The following is a 15,201-nucleotide window of genomic DNA, read 5'->3' on the forward strand; positions in this document are numbered from 1 at the left end:
CTGCCTGCCTTTGGACTCCTGACTCCTAGCTCTGACCACTGGCTTGTCTCCAGTTCTGCCTTCTGATTCTGTTCCAACCACCACTCCAGACTCCTACTCTGACCACTAGATTGCACTGCCTGCACCTCAGTGTGTGACAGGCAAAGGCTGGGGCCAACATCTTCAAACTGGACACCCCAAATTGGAAGGTTCTGAAAAATTATGGCTGAAGGACAAATTCAGAGGATGCAGAGGGCTAGCGAGGGTGTGTGCCACACTGCATTTGGGAAAGCACATGTCCCTGAGCGGAGAGTGGGAGGGATGCTGCATATTACCTGATGATGCTAGCTCCTCTGGTATGTGCTTAGAGGTGTAGGCATAGGGTTAAAAACTGCAGGCAGTAGTCTGGGCATAAAGCCACTGGGAGGTGAGCAGAATAACTGGGTGTTAGTTAAGTAACAGGTGAATGTTAGTAGGAGGCACAGAGGGTGGTGATTAACTGAACAGCGTTAAGCGCTGAGCTCTGCAATCTGGAATCAAGAGAGACAGAATTCCAAGAGCCAAATTCTATTCTTGGTTACACAAGCATAAATCTGGAATAACCCCATTAACTTCAGTGGAATTAATCCATCCTTATATTAGTATAACAGGTAGAATTTGGCCCAATGGGAGTTTTGTGGTCATGACCAAGATCTGGATTTGACCGTAATTGTCTCATGTGGAAGCCTTCATTACACTGTCCAAAGTATTCTGTGTTACAGAGAACTATGAATTCACCTCCAAATGAACCTGTGCCTTTCCAAATGTCAGCCTGAAGACAAAGGGAATTGCAGTTTTGAAAGAGAAAGACTCAGGGATTAAGGCTGGAATTGGGAAGGAAAAAAATGCCACTCACATTTGGGCAATGAGAGGAAAACACCACAATTCTGTTCTCGCCTAGGAGGCAGGCAGCATTTACCATATGTTGTCAACTTCATTACATAAGGAGACAAATCCCATAGAGTGCAGGTTGCACCATTAGTGCAGTGGGGTTTCCTGGTATTTATAACTACTATGTGTCTGAGTATCTTTAAAAATGGTACAAATCTTAAAAATGATCGGGAACTATGTGTGCATGCATGCTTTAATAAGCTGGTGCTAAATGGCAAATGATGCAGCAGTGTCTACTGAGAGATTAGCCTTGGCTTGTGATTCATAACCAGGGCAGAGAAAGTGGGGAGGGGGGAGAAGAGCATGTTTATGCCTAGACAATGTATTAATTAGCCCTCTAAGCAGCCAGTGAGGGAGGGATCCTTAGAGGAAAGCCTTTACCGGGTACACATTAGACATTTTGTTTAAAGATTAAAGTTCTTCTTGTGTTTAATCAGTTTTAGCGCAGGATAGAAAATGGGATTAATTACAGTCCCTCGCATGAGCCTCCCATACTGCCGGAGTCACAAATGATGCGACTTTTCTGCAAAATGGCCGCCGTCAGCAGCAGGCTCAGGAAATGCTAATTGTAATTAAAGAGTTTATTTGGAATCACAGAGCAGAGTTTTAATCAGGATGAGAATGGAACCTTGCTGTGTGAACTTGCAGAACGCGGTTACTGAGCAAGATGGGTCTTTTTAAACAAGAGAAAGTACTCTCGAAACTGCTGGCCTGGATTTTCAGCCAGATACACTCCTCAGCAGGAAATGAATAAAAATCCTCACTGGGACAATTATTATTGTTATTATTTTGCCCTAATACAGCACCTCTCATTCAAGGATCCCAAGCACTTTGCAGATGGGTAAATATAATCACCCTGGTTTGACAGAGAGATCAGTTAAAGCACAGAGGGGTAAGTGCCTCACCCCACAGCAGGTCAGATTCCCAAGCCCTTCCTTTGATCAATATATAAAGCAGCCTCCTTTAATGAAAAGTGCTGTGGAATCTAAGCCCACAAGGTGTTCAGGACCCTAGAGGATGACAACCCACTGGTATGTCTCCCAAGACTGGTTAGTCTACGCACTACCCCAGGTTTAGCAAGATTTTTCAGATACTGCACAATCTTCATGTGCTACTTACCAGCGTGCAAACAGGACTCTGTCCATTCAGACTTAGACTTTGGGAAAACTGACACAGGTGGCTGTAGGCCCAGGGCACTTCCATCCAGATCCTTGAAGAGAGCCTTTCTTGAGCCTTCACATCTCATCTCAAGATATTCAAAGTCCTTGGATCCATTGATACTGATGGAGAGGAGGAGGAGTATTATTGTTGGGAAGACAGCGAGAGAAATTACATTGTACTGGCCTTCTGAAGTTATTTTCATCACTGGAAAATGCATTTTTTTTTACATACACAAATTACCATGACATTCATGTGAATTAACCTGCTTGTTAAAAAGGGGGAAAGGGAAATAAGGGATAACTGGTGAAATCTGATGATATGGAGCAGGTCTGACTTGCTCTATCATCATGAAATTCTGCAGCAATGTTTGTTTTCATCATGGATGGGCCAACCCACAAAAATTAGATCTGGATCCCAACCTCCCAAATGCTGGCAGTGATCAGACTCAGAAGCCTGCTTCTGCCCTCTAGGATACAATTAATTCCCATTCACCTCTCTGTGGGAGGGGCAATAGCCCCTCAAGGGGTTGGCTCAGTTCATCAGAGGGAAAGACTAGCCACAAAATTTGTATCCAAGTCTAAGCATCCTCATAAATCTCAGGGATATTCTGATTTTGTTTCATCAAACAGTTCAACACTGCAGAGACCCATAGTGCCTCAGGAGCCACTCATCGGTATCCACAGGCTTGTAACGCCTGTATCCTTCGTAGCAGGATGAAAATGGCTATGCAATACAGTTCTAACTACAGACCAAGAAATGCGCAGGTCTTTTTACCTGTAGGTTCAACTCTTCAGAACTGAATGGAACCCTGCTTATTTACATACATACATAAAGGTGACAGAATTCTACAGTAATAGTCTCTCCAAACTCTAGTTTGGAGCCAACAAAAACTGAAAGTAGACCCAAGCTGGTTTTGGATGTTCTTTTGAAATGAGTCTCAGCAAACTTGGGCTGAGTTTCAGGAGAGCGTGGGCCAAGCTTCGAGTGCACCTGTTGGGAGGAAATCTTACAAAGAATAATGGTTCAAGAAGGAGCCAGGGACATCCTGGTAGCTGGTGTGTGTACCACTAGATAACATCTTTTGGAGTACTGCAGAGACATACAGCATGAAAGGCAAGAAACAGATCACTAGGTCTGGAACTCCAAGTAGCCGTACCCCTCCCATTATCAATAGAGGAGTGCAGAGTGTCATGGATTCTAATACCGCTCATCTCTATTATTGATATTTATTATTTGAGTTACTGTTGTGCCCAGGAGCCCTAGTCATGGATCTCATTGTGCCAGCTGCTGTACAAACACAAAACAAAAAGATGGTCCCTGCCCCAAGAGGCTCATAATCTTAGTATAAGACAAGAGACAACAGATGGATGCGGACAGATGGAGGAGCACAAGGAAACAATGCTCTGCGATCTGTCTGATTTCTTGATTTCTGTGGAATTCCCTTACGCAAAGCCCACTGATTGGTGTTTTGAACAGGGTGAACTGATCGGTGTCTTAATAGGGCAGAGAAACAATTGGATCAAAGCTCTACTCTGCACAGCTCGAGAGATGGGGAACGAAGATCCCCCGGGGCTGGTTCAGCCCTGGCATATCTTAGCACAGACATCATTCCAGCTTGTTACTGCCACCAGTGGGCGTTTATTCTGGCTGATGATCACCACGGTGTGACGTGCTCTCGCCATGCCCTGTCTTGCCTCCTACTCAAGGGTAGCTTTATGGCTCTTTTGTGAGGCAGACGCAGCACAATGAGGCCATAGAATGGGCCACAAATTGACCCACAGTTTTTAAAAGCTTGGGTTTAATAAATGTCTGCAGAGGCTCCTGAAGCAACAATAAAAGTCTGAACCTTACCCACAGGTTTAGCAGGATGCTCAGAAATCACTTTGTATTCTGTATGTCCATCGACCACATTTGATAACTATCCGCTTTTGAAATGCATTGTGTGTGCAGCCAGTCACAAATAGCATAATACTGTGGACTGGATTCAATAGTTACATATAATGGGAACTGACGAGCTGGACAGTTCGCAGAAATCCACACACAAACTAATGCCCAGAGCAAAAAAAAAAGCACTGGCAGCTTGCTTGAGGGGCTCTGGATTAGAGCAGCATGGAACACCTCTGATTGGTTTGGACTGGCAATTGGGGTTCACGTTCGGCTTCAGTGCTGTAGCAAAGCTTTCGTGACAATGCCTGTGTACTCCGGTAGCCAGCTGTACAAATAAATAAACCAGCCCACGTTTCCCATGGACTCTGCACGTTTGAACTGCTGAAACCTAAGGTTACAGAGAAGTGCTCTTTCTTTCTGATCTCTGTGCTACTATGCTCAGCAGATATGCTCTCTGGGCATGAGTTAGACTGGCACACATCTAACATCTCACAGTCTGCCTGGTTCCACTCAGCGCTGCTGATGTGATCTCACAGGCAAAAATCAAACTCATTTTCCCATACAAAAAGGACACTTTAGCCACCTCGTGGCTTTTTGCTGGAGCTCCGGACATGTCCTGAGGCCTGGAGTTGAGGAGTCAGCTATGTGAAGAGAAAATAAAGACACTGACTACCTGAAGCTACTTTTGCTACACAGATGCTAGCAAAAGGAGAACTCCAGGAGGCTTCATTTGGAGAAACATCTAATGAACTATCCAGACTCTACGTCTTCAAATTTCAATAGGGAAAAACAACCTTGTGAAAGATCCAGGCTCTTCCATGTCTAGTCCCAGACAGAAACAGTATAAAGAGTAGAGGGACAGATAGACCAAAAAAAAAAAAAATAGTTGTATCCACAATTTTGATTTCAACCCACTGTAGAAATCAGGTTATTTTATAACACTCAGGTCTGCACCTGAGTTCAGATTTTGAAAATCCTACATCCCCAAAGTCCGGAGGTACTGAATCTAGGTTCTGGGTTAGACCCATCTTTAGCTTAAATTCTCATCCCATCGCTCCTAATGAAAGAATGAATCTTTTTGAAGATAGATGTAACCAGTAATAGAAAGCGTAGACTGTGTAGTGAGGTATAGATAGATAAAGATATGATTAGTCATGTAATTAGTAATGCATATTCACTATAAACCTTGGGAGACGGGACTACTTATTAAGAACAAAGCACACTACCTTGTTTCCAATGTATGAAAGTAGAACTTATTCTGCTCATGGACATGTAACATCCTTGTCATCTCTGCTGTGATTGGGTACATGATGCCGACGCTGTCAGGATTTGACATAATGCAGACATCTCTGTCGTCACTATAGCAACTCTTCGTAAAACCAGTAAAGGTGACTTCTGACGAAGATAAAAACACATCTCATTGGGAGAGGTTGGCTGAATTTTCTTCAGGGATGGGAATCTGAGCCATGCATCATAAGGTTTTGTCTATATTAGAAATGTTGCTCTGGAGTAAGGAAACCAGTTTAAAATCAGTCTACTTACTTCAGTGCAATTCCTAAATATGTAAATAAGTTTAAATCTTGCTTAAACTAAATCAACAGAACCACAGTTTAACCAAGCTTAAGAGTGTCTACATGAGAAGTTTGTGCTGGTGTCATTAGACCAACTTTAAATTGATTTAGTTGCACTGGGGCAACTTTTCTAATATACACACAGCCCGGACGTGGCTCTGCCATGGACCAGCTGTGTGAACTGAAGCAAGTCACTTCATCTCTCTGTACTCAGTCAGTATCCCCTTCTCTATGGAACTTGCCTACTTCATGGAATGGTCAGGCGTATTACTTAACTAATGTCTATAGAGAATCTTGAATGTGTAAAGGGCTATTTTGAATAAGAACAAGAAGTGCATTTTAAAAATGTATTTAACCCTTTTTTGTGGTTTCTCTCTTCTTTTTAAGTGAATTTTAATGCCCATGAAAGTGAACGACTAAATTAGAGCCAGGATTAATACAGACGGGAAGGTAGTCACCCCTACCAACTCTGATAAAGCATTTCAACCCTGACCTGTAAGAAAGCCTGGTCCTGTGGTTAACATGAGACTGGAAAGATCTACGTTCAAGTCCCTCCACTATCACAGATTTTCTGTGTGACCTTGGGCAAGTCAATTAGTCTCTCTGTGCCTCATTTCCCCATCTCTAATGAGGATAACAGTTCCTAATAATCCCTCTCTCACAGGGATGTTGTCAGGTTAAAGACTGTGAAGGGCTCAAATACTATGATAATGGGGGTGACATAAGCACCTAAGCTGGACAGATCTGAAACATATCCAGCTGCTACGGTAATGCAAATAATAAAATATCATTTGGCATGTCCAGTGCATTTAAACCGAGGACTCAAGGAAAGAAAGGGCATAATAGTTTATAGCAAGGGTTTTACAGCCTTCCTCTAAAGCAGGAATTGACGACCTTTGGCATGCGGCCCATCAGGGAAATATGCTGGTGGGCCGGGATGGTTTGTTTACCTGCATTGTTGTTATTTTAATGAAGAAGAAGAATAACAAATGACTTTAGAGCAGGGATCAGCAACCTTTGCCACGCGGCCCATCAGGGAAATCCACTGGTGGGCCGAGATGGTTTGTTTACCTGCAGCATCCTCAGGTTTGGCTGATCGCAGCTCCCACTGGCATCGGTTCATTGTTCCAGGCCAATGGGGGCTGCGGAAAACGGCGGCCAGCACATCCCTCGGCCCATGCCACTTCCCACAGTCCCCATTGGCCTGAAACAGCGAACCGCGACCAGTGGGAGCTGCGATTGGCCGAACCTGAGGATGCTGCAGGTAAACAAACCATCTCGGCCCACCAGTGGATTTCCCTGATGGGCCGCGTGGCAAAGGTTGCTGATCCCTGCTCTAAAGTCTTTTGTTATTCTTCTTCTTCATTAAAATAACAACAATGGTCCTACTTTTATTTATCAGCTTTCATTAAAAAGGATCACAAAGCACTAAACCCTTCACTGACTCGGTATCCTTGTCTAGACATAGATATCAATATATCAGACAGATGGATCAAATTCAGAAATCATTTCACCAAGCACTGAAATGCAGATGTCTTTGGGGTGGAATGTGGAAGATATTTAATAGCATATGGCAACACTGCACAACAGTCTGACCAGGAATTGCAGAATACGAGGTGATATCCTGGCTGCACTGAAGTCAATAGGAGTTTTGCTATTGATTTCAATGGGGTCAGGATTTTGCCCACTGTAACCATTTCAGATTGCCGGGGAGGGTGGATTTGAAGTAGGCAGAATGTAGTTACCTGGGATGGGTTTTCACCAGGACACAGGGTAATGCAAAAGGAAAACCAACCTTGTAGCTTCATGATTCCTGATACTGCTGCATAATTTCTTATTTTGTGCCATGGATTATCAGGCCACTGGCTTGGTTCAGAGGCAAATGAAGGCCACAGAATCCCAACGCGCCCTCTCTGAGGATAATATGGAGCTCGATCCCTGGAAGTCAAGTTAGCTGAAAGGGGCATGATCCTGTCTTTAATGCAGTCAAAAGTTGAGCTTGTTGCAATAATGACAGAGTTTCTAAGTTCTATGTATTTTTTCCCCAAACGATACTGCTTAGCAGATGGGCTGTACACCACTGGCAGAACACCCACAGCATTGTCTACTAGCATCATATTGTCCATCACTACACTGCTCTCAAGCTGAAACATGACTCCATAGTCGTAATTCTTGTAGGACAGAAAACCAGTGATTTTGGTGCAGTTTTGAAACCCATCTCCTCTGTATAAATGAACACCATGAAGGCTTGAATGGGCCACATTTTCAGCACAATACTCTCCAGCTAGGAAGCATTCTTGACCTCTGATGTGGAAGGCTATACGCTCCGAACCTGCCACGACATTGCCAAGCAGGTAAGAGCCATCTATTTTGTTCACTTTGATGCCAGCAACCCAGTTTGGTAACCCCTCTGGCTGCTTGCTGAGAATGATAAGGTTCCTGATGAGAGCATGGGTTTGGCCTTCCAAGTCAATGCCAGGGCCAACCGTGTTGAACACCACGTTGTCACGCAATGAGATTCCACTGCTTGTCACTGCTTGAATGCCACCCCCACAGCTATGGTGAATGCTGGAAGAGATAATTGAGGATCCCAAAGATATGTTACTGAAGCCAATGGCTGGAAGCTGTGATGGTCCAAAGTTCAGAATTTCAATGTTTGAGAGCCGAAGGTCACCTATAGTGTGGTAAATGAAGTGAGATGAAAGGGTGATTACAGGTAGATTGGTTTGTATGACCCCCTTTGTCAATAAGAAAATAAATAAAATGCCAAAAACAGGCATTTGTTTGCAAAACAAGAACAAGTACTAGTAAAATCTGAATGTTTTAAAGTTATTTATTACTGTTAATGTTTCTTATTTGCTGAGCACTCATTATGTGCTCAAGATTGTACAACCCATAAAAGAAGTTACAACCCCTGCTCCTGAAAGCATCCTGATCTGGTCTGGACAGGATATTTATGATGGACTGATATGGATGGGACTGTGTGGGTGAGTTTCAACTACCTGCAAATTCTGTTCCACTGGTATTTCTGAAGCGTCCCACCAGAAGCCTCCCAGAGCAAGCCATGTCTGACTTAATCTGTATGTTGCGTGTTAGGAGCCCAACCTCAGCGGCCAACGGAACACGTCTGCCATCTTCTATGCTATGGGAACACCCTGTGGCATTTCAAGGAGAGAAAACAGGATGAATGTCTTGGATGTTTCAGTAACCAACGCTTTGGGGATGTCTCGTCTGACAACTGATGTGTGGCTTCCTCTCAGAAGTTGCATTGCCTTTCAGGTTTGATTTTCCTCAGGGGCTCTCTGCAAGCACCAGCAAAGAGAAACGGCTCCTTGCTTGCCCCTATTTGGGATGAGAGTGTATTTTACCAACATCCTTTTGTTCCCAGTAAAGGCGAATGCTAGGGGACCACCACATGCCTAACTGACGGACAGATTCCAACTCCGTTTTCTTGAATTATATCAGCAGGAGACATAATACCTTAGTATGCTGCACTAAGAAACTGATCTCTTCCCTGGAGCTATGAATTCACATAGTGATCAGCCTGGTGATGATGTTAAAAACCAATTTACTATAAAAACCTTGTACTAAGATTGCATGTACAATACAACACTCTAAGAACACAGTCTTTCTAAGGAGGAAATTCATACCAGTAGAAAAGGTCCACACAAGGCCCTGACCAATGCTTAATTTTCCCTTGAGTTCTTAATACGAGGTTTAAATAGAGTATAGGTCTTTGGTCCTATTGGGTGATATTCCCCGCAGTGCAGAAGACCTGCTCGCTCTTCTTACGCAGGCAAACTTCCTTTGACTTATAATTAGCAATTTCAATGATGGTTTCATGGAACTGTAATTGCTTACCGCAGTAAAACTCAAAGGATGAAATCCTGGCCCCACTGGAGTCAATGACAAAACTCCCACTGACTTCTGTAGAGATGGGATTACACCTGAAGTGACTTCAGTGTCACTTCTCCTGGAGTAAGGATTGCAGCATCAAGCCCACAAGCAGAGGTTCACTATAAATGAAACATACTGCAATGCATTGAAACAATGGGGTCTTTTATTCTATCCAGCCAAAAGTGAAGTTTGGCTCTGCATGGGTTAACTACAAACGAGTTCCATGGTTCATTATCCTTTTTCTTCATCCTCCCTTCAATACTCTGTAATTTTAAACCGGATGGAGATTTTTGTTTGGAGCCAGAGGTGCTATCACTGACAATATTTAGTGCAGATTAATTGGAGAGTTTCTGTCAAATTATGGAAGAATAAAAGCTGGAGGAGGCCCCACTGGCAAAATATTTGTCAGGGGGCAGTTGCTACCAGGGAATGGGCCATTTCCAAGGGATATCCTGATACTGAAGTAGAGGTATATAAAAGATCAATCTTCAGAATTGTGCATGGATTGGTCCCCCTACGAAACGGATTGACATCCACCAAACACTAGACAGGAAAAAGCTAACTTGATGTCAGAGACTTTTGATCACCTATGAACGGATGGCAAATTAAAGATGAAAGTCTCTGTATTTATTTATTTATGTTTCTTTTGAAAACAACTATGCCCGAAGAAATCTTAAAATGCCCAAATAATAACTATAATAAAAAGATCTGACCACCTCTTAAGATAAACCATAGCTATCTAAACATCATCCTGCCACAAATAACTATCCTCATCCAACCACCCCCTAGGGTGACCAGACGTCCCGATAAAATCGGGAACGTCCCGATATTGAGGTCTTTGTCCCACGTCCCGATCGATCTTTGGTCAGGACACAATTTGCCCCGATATTTCGTTCCACCAGCAGCACTCGCCTTATTTATTTAATTATTTATTTTCTCTCGCTGCTCTGACGGCAGCACTTGGCTTTTTTTTTTCTTTTTCCTCTCGCTGCTCTGCCGGCAGCACTCGGACCCCCCTCATGTGTCCCGATATTTTCTCCCTCTCATTTGGCCACCCTACCACCGCCTGCTCCTCACACCCGTCCCTTCCTGAAAAGTGAGACAAAAGAGATGAGTCTTTAGTTGGGCAAACAGTAAATCCAAGCTCTGCTGAACCAAGGAGGTGAATGGCTCCGAGCCAAGCATAAGTCACTCAGGGCTTCTCTACACTACCCGCCAGATTGGCGGGCAGCGATCGATCCAGCAGGGGTCGATTTATCGCGTCTACTATAGACACAATAAATAGACCACTGAGCACTCTCCCCTCAATTCCAGTACTCCACCAGAACGAGAAGTGCAAGCGGAGTCAACAGGAGAGCGCCAGCTATCGACTTACCACAGTGAAGACACCGCGGTAAGTAGATCTAAATATGTTGACTTTAGCTCTGCTATTCACGTAGCTAAAGTTGCATATCTTAGTTCGACCTCGCGCAGTAGTGTAGACAACCCTAAGAGTGCCTTCGTATCACACGGAGAAAGAATCTCCTGACAATCTATCTATGCCACTATATTTATTTAGTTATTCATTCTTTCTTACTTCTGACACTAACCCCTTATTGCCAAACAATACTCAGATATTGCTGCAATGCTCAAGATGAAGATGGATATAGATATTATGCCACAGGATTCCCTGGAAACATTCACAATAGTTCCGATCCATTTAATTTATTATTGACTTGAATGGAAGTTATCCTGAGTAAGGACTAAGTAAAAAACAATGGCCCAGATTTGCAAATACGTATTGCCAGGCATAAAACTTACTACTGTACCAGGAGGAGTCCCATTGACTTTATTATCAGTGGGCCAAATCTTGAGATCCTAATGATCTTGATTTTATATAACATCTTCTATACAAATATACTATAAAATGCTTTACAGAATTAATAATATGACGAGGTTATATGTTATTTTATTATAACATATAAGTAAACTATGAACAATACATTTATCTCTGTAGGTAGATACATATTTCTATACATATTTTATATCTTTGTATATATATTACATATACATGTATTTTATAGTCATTTTTCAAGGTTTGAAATTCAATTTAAGGTTTTTTTTAAATAAAGTTTTTGTGAAATGTTCACCCTGTTTTTCAACTAACTAGAGTGGTGGTCCAAATTTTCTGTAATTTCAAATAAAAGAAATCAACAATTTTCCCCTTAGAATCACAGGGGTTTTTTTCTCTTTATTTCAATCATCTCTGTTACACATACATACAAAGAACCTGGGATTTTCAAAACCAGTCAGCATTGGCCTAATTCCGCTCCCACTGAAGTTAACAGTAAAATCCCCATGCTGAGCAGCTTTGAACTTCCCACCTGCTATATAATGCAAGCATGAAGCAGCATATAGAGAAAGAAATGAAGATGCATGAAGAAAGGAGTGGGGGTCGGGAATGTAGGTTCACAGGGAGATCTAAAATGGGCAGTTAAGGCAAAGCCATACAGAAAGTCTGGGCCAGATATCAGAGCTGCAGAAGCAAAGGCTCTCACACCATGAGTAGTAAGAATGTGGAGAAGGATAAAGGGGAGGCAGGTGCTATATATAACAGATTTCTTACCAGTATGCCTGTGGAGGAGACGTTCCTGGAATCTAATGCTTTGACCATTTATTTCTTTAAGTGTGACCACCTCAGCTTGGTGAGCGTCGTAGGAGGAGGAACTGATGACAATGTGTCCACCAGGACTCCAGTCCACTTCATCCTCGACCCAAATCCTGTAACCCCCAAAAAGTTAAGTGATATGCTGTTTAAGCTATGAGAAAGGCTATATTTGTGGAATTCCTGAAAGAGATCAGTAATCTTGCCACAGCCAAACAAGCAAAGAATACGCAATAAGGTACATAAACCCACCTCCTTTAATACATTGACATATATGTTTCTAAGAAGTTTGATAAGAGGAATACAGAAAGTCAGATGAAAAACATGGCCTGTATGAGCCATCATCTCAGCCACTACTCTGCTGAAATACTGAGCTAGGCTTTCATTTTCTCTCATCTTAACTAATTAAGTAATTCCTCCTTTTAGTTGTCAGCTCTCCTCTGACTCATTGCTGACTCATGGTTGGAAATTGAAATACAGCCTACAACACTCAGAAACTTACTGTAACCTCAGTTTATTCAATATAAAAACCCTTCCCCTAGCTTAAAGTTCTTCCATTGATTTGCCCATGTCCTGTATCTAATCTTATTTCTTCCTGGCAATCTAGGTTCTTATTAGAACTGCTCAAACACTGTATGTGAATAAGTTATTTTTGACTGAAAATGGCTTTTTTGTTGAAATGGGAATGTCTTTTGGGGTTTTATCTACCTTAGGTATTTACAGGGCTCCATCAGCACAGTATCTGAGAGATTCATAATCTTTACTGTAATAACTCTGTGAGGTAGAGAAATGATATTATCTCCATTTAACAGGCAAGGAACTGAAGCACAGAAAGGCTAAGTGACTTGCTCAAGGTCACACAGGCAGTCTGTGGCAGAGCAGGGACTTGAACCCTAAATCCTAGTGCCCTAACCATTGGACCATCCTTCCTCTCACCCTTTTTTTCCCATTGAAAAATGACAAAACTGAACATTTTTCTCTGAAAACCAAAACAATGTTAGGTTTTTATATGAATCTTGACAGAGGAAAAAACAAAACAAACATTTTCTGACCAGTTTTAGTTCTTTTACCATTACCGTCACTATGGTACCTAAGGCCTGTTCTCTGGTCCATTCTCTATGCTACTAAATAACAAGATTTCCTTCCTCATAGTGTCTCCTCAGTGGGTAATAAATCCTATACTATGGCCACCACTATCAGAACTGTTTCTCTGCATCCACTATAAGGGATCCCCATCAAATCTTATCTGAAAACCCATGACTTCTCCTTGACCTCAGCATCCTCTTTCATAAATGACCCACTTTGATATACTGCATCAGCCTTTACTAACTTGCTTTACACTAAAGAAAGGCAAACGTAAAAGACAAAGTATGTAAATGTGTGGTTACGGCATTGGATTGGGACTTGTTAGATCTGAGTTCAATTTCTCGCTGTGCCACGATTTCCCTGTATGACCATGGACAACTTACTTCATCTCTTTGTGCCTCTGTTTCCCATCTCTAAAACAGGGATGATAACACTTCTTTCTCCAACCCATGATCTGTCTTGTGGTCACCTGCTGAGGCTGACCAGGGAGTCACCTGACAGGAGACTGGTAAGTAATACAGGACAGAAGTTGCTCTCTTTGTTCTCTCTTTGGCCATTTTCACTCGCTTATGGTGAAGGAAGCGGCTGTAGAAGCCAGATAAGGCTGGGGTGGGAGGGCTGGACCCTGACTTCCTGAATACAGACGGTTCCCCAAGTACCCCCAAGGGAATGGTAAGCTGCAGTGAGGGGAAAGGCAGATAGGGTTTATTATTTTTGTATGGACCTGTGTATTTCTAAGTAAAGAGCAGCAGAGTTGTAGACCTCTGTGCAAAACATCTGTGTGCATGATATGCCACAACTACCATGTGCCTCCTGAGAGTCCGAGAAGGCTTGCGTCTTTGGTGGGATTCTGAGAGAGGGTGTGTTTAAGTTACAGGGGGAGTCAGAGGAGCCAGCACTGGTTCCAGAGGCTGAAAGCTGGGCTGTCCGGTCACAGCTTTTAGGAGGGAGCATTTGACAGAGAAGTCTGCACTCCAAGTGTGCTTAGGGAACCCAAAACTGGGACACTGCGAGGGCTCTGTTCAGAATCTGGAGGCTTAAAACACCCAGGGATCCAGAGGCTAGTGGATGTGTAACACTAGCAAAATGGGCCCTTATTTCAGTTGGGGCTTCTAGATGTGACCACAACAGCAGAATTGAACACAGAAAGCCAAATTCATTACCTGGAGGCATGTCTGGGCAAAACCTCACCTTTCATTGCCAGGTGCAATGTCACTTCCAAGATGTGTCCAGGATTTCCTAGGATAAGCGCTATGAATCTGCACCTTCCCATAAACCCCTGGAACAGAGATATAAAGCCAAAAGCTAAGGAAGGAGCAGGACTTCTGCTGAACTCAGAGCGCTAATGGTTTAATGCAAGGAAAAATTTGTCATGTGTGTTAAAAGAGTTTAGAAGATTTCAATACATTTTGCACCTGGACTAGACCTGAGAGAATCACATGAACATTCATTTGAATTTCAAAGTGAATACTGCCCATATTCAGGACTAGAAATAAGTAATTAGTAGAATAATACGGTTGAAGATTACAAAGACAAGTAGACCATTTAATCACAGAACTCCCATGAAACTGGCTTTCAACATCTTAACCTAAGTACATAAGTAAATACTACATTTAAAAAAATAATAATAATAGTAGAACTGACTGAACACCAGAATTTCTGTTTTGGGAAATTCTGATATTTCAGCATTTGCTTTTTGTTCCAAATCAGGATGAAAAATTGAAATAGTGAAACTTTTCAGATAATGAAGCATTGCAAAATATTTCAATTTGGAAATGGTGAAACATTTTGTTTCAGCAGTTTCTACAAAAAAAAACATTTCAGTGTTCCCAAATGTTGAACTGACCTGAAACATTTAGAGTCAATTCAACCTTATGCTGCATTTCCCTATGATGGCATATTGCCTCATGGGAGTTGCAGTTTAGGTGCCTTATGCCCCCATTCTCCCCTATGGGCCAGGCTCCTTTGCCAGACTACATCTCCCATGATGCACCATGTCACTTGGTTAGAAGGGAGGCTGAATTGCATCATGGGAAATGTAGTTCA

The 15,201-nt window shown here is 42.6% G+C and overlaps 1 protein-coding gene across 1 annotated transcript in view; it reads right to left on the reverse strand.

Moving 5' to 3' along the window:
* PKHD1 (PKHD1 ciliary IPT domain containing fibrocystin/polyductin) overlaps nucleotides 1-15,201 on the reverse strand; it is a 309,667-nt gene that overhangs the window by 88,544 nt on the left and 205,922 nt on the right. The window contains exons 48-53 of the mRNA XM_034766923.1: nucleotides 14,347-14,434; nucleotides 12,031-12,185; nucleotides 8,531-8,683; nucleotides 7,324-8,202; nucleotides 5,184-5,352; nucleotides 2,029-2,189 (exon numbers count right to left, since the gene is read on the reverse strand). Coding sequence (XP_034622814.1) covers nucleotides 2,029-2,189; nucleotides 5,184-5,352; nucleotides 7,324-8,202; nucleotides 8,531-8,683; nucleotides 12,031-12,185; nucleotides 14,347-14,434 — 1,605 coding nt within the window. The remainder of the gene's footprint in view (nucleotides 1-2,028; nucleotides 2,190-5,183; nucleotides 5,353-7,323; nucleotides 8,203-8,530; nucleotides 8,684-12,030; nucleotides 12,186-14,346; nucleotides 14,435-15,201) is intronic.

The sequence above is a fragment of the Trachemys scripta genome, chromosome 3 (assembly GCF_013100865.1).
Source record: "Trachemys scripta elegans isolate TJP31775 chromosome 3, CAS_Tse_1.0, whole genome shotgun sequence".
Lineage (NCBI taxonomy): Eukaryota > Metazoa > Chordata > Testudines > Emydidae > Trachemys > Trachemys scripta.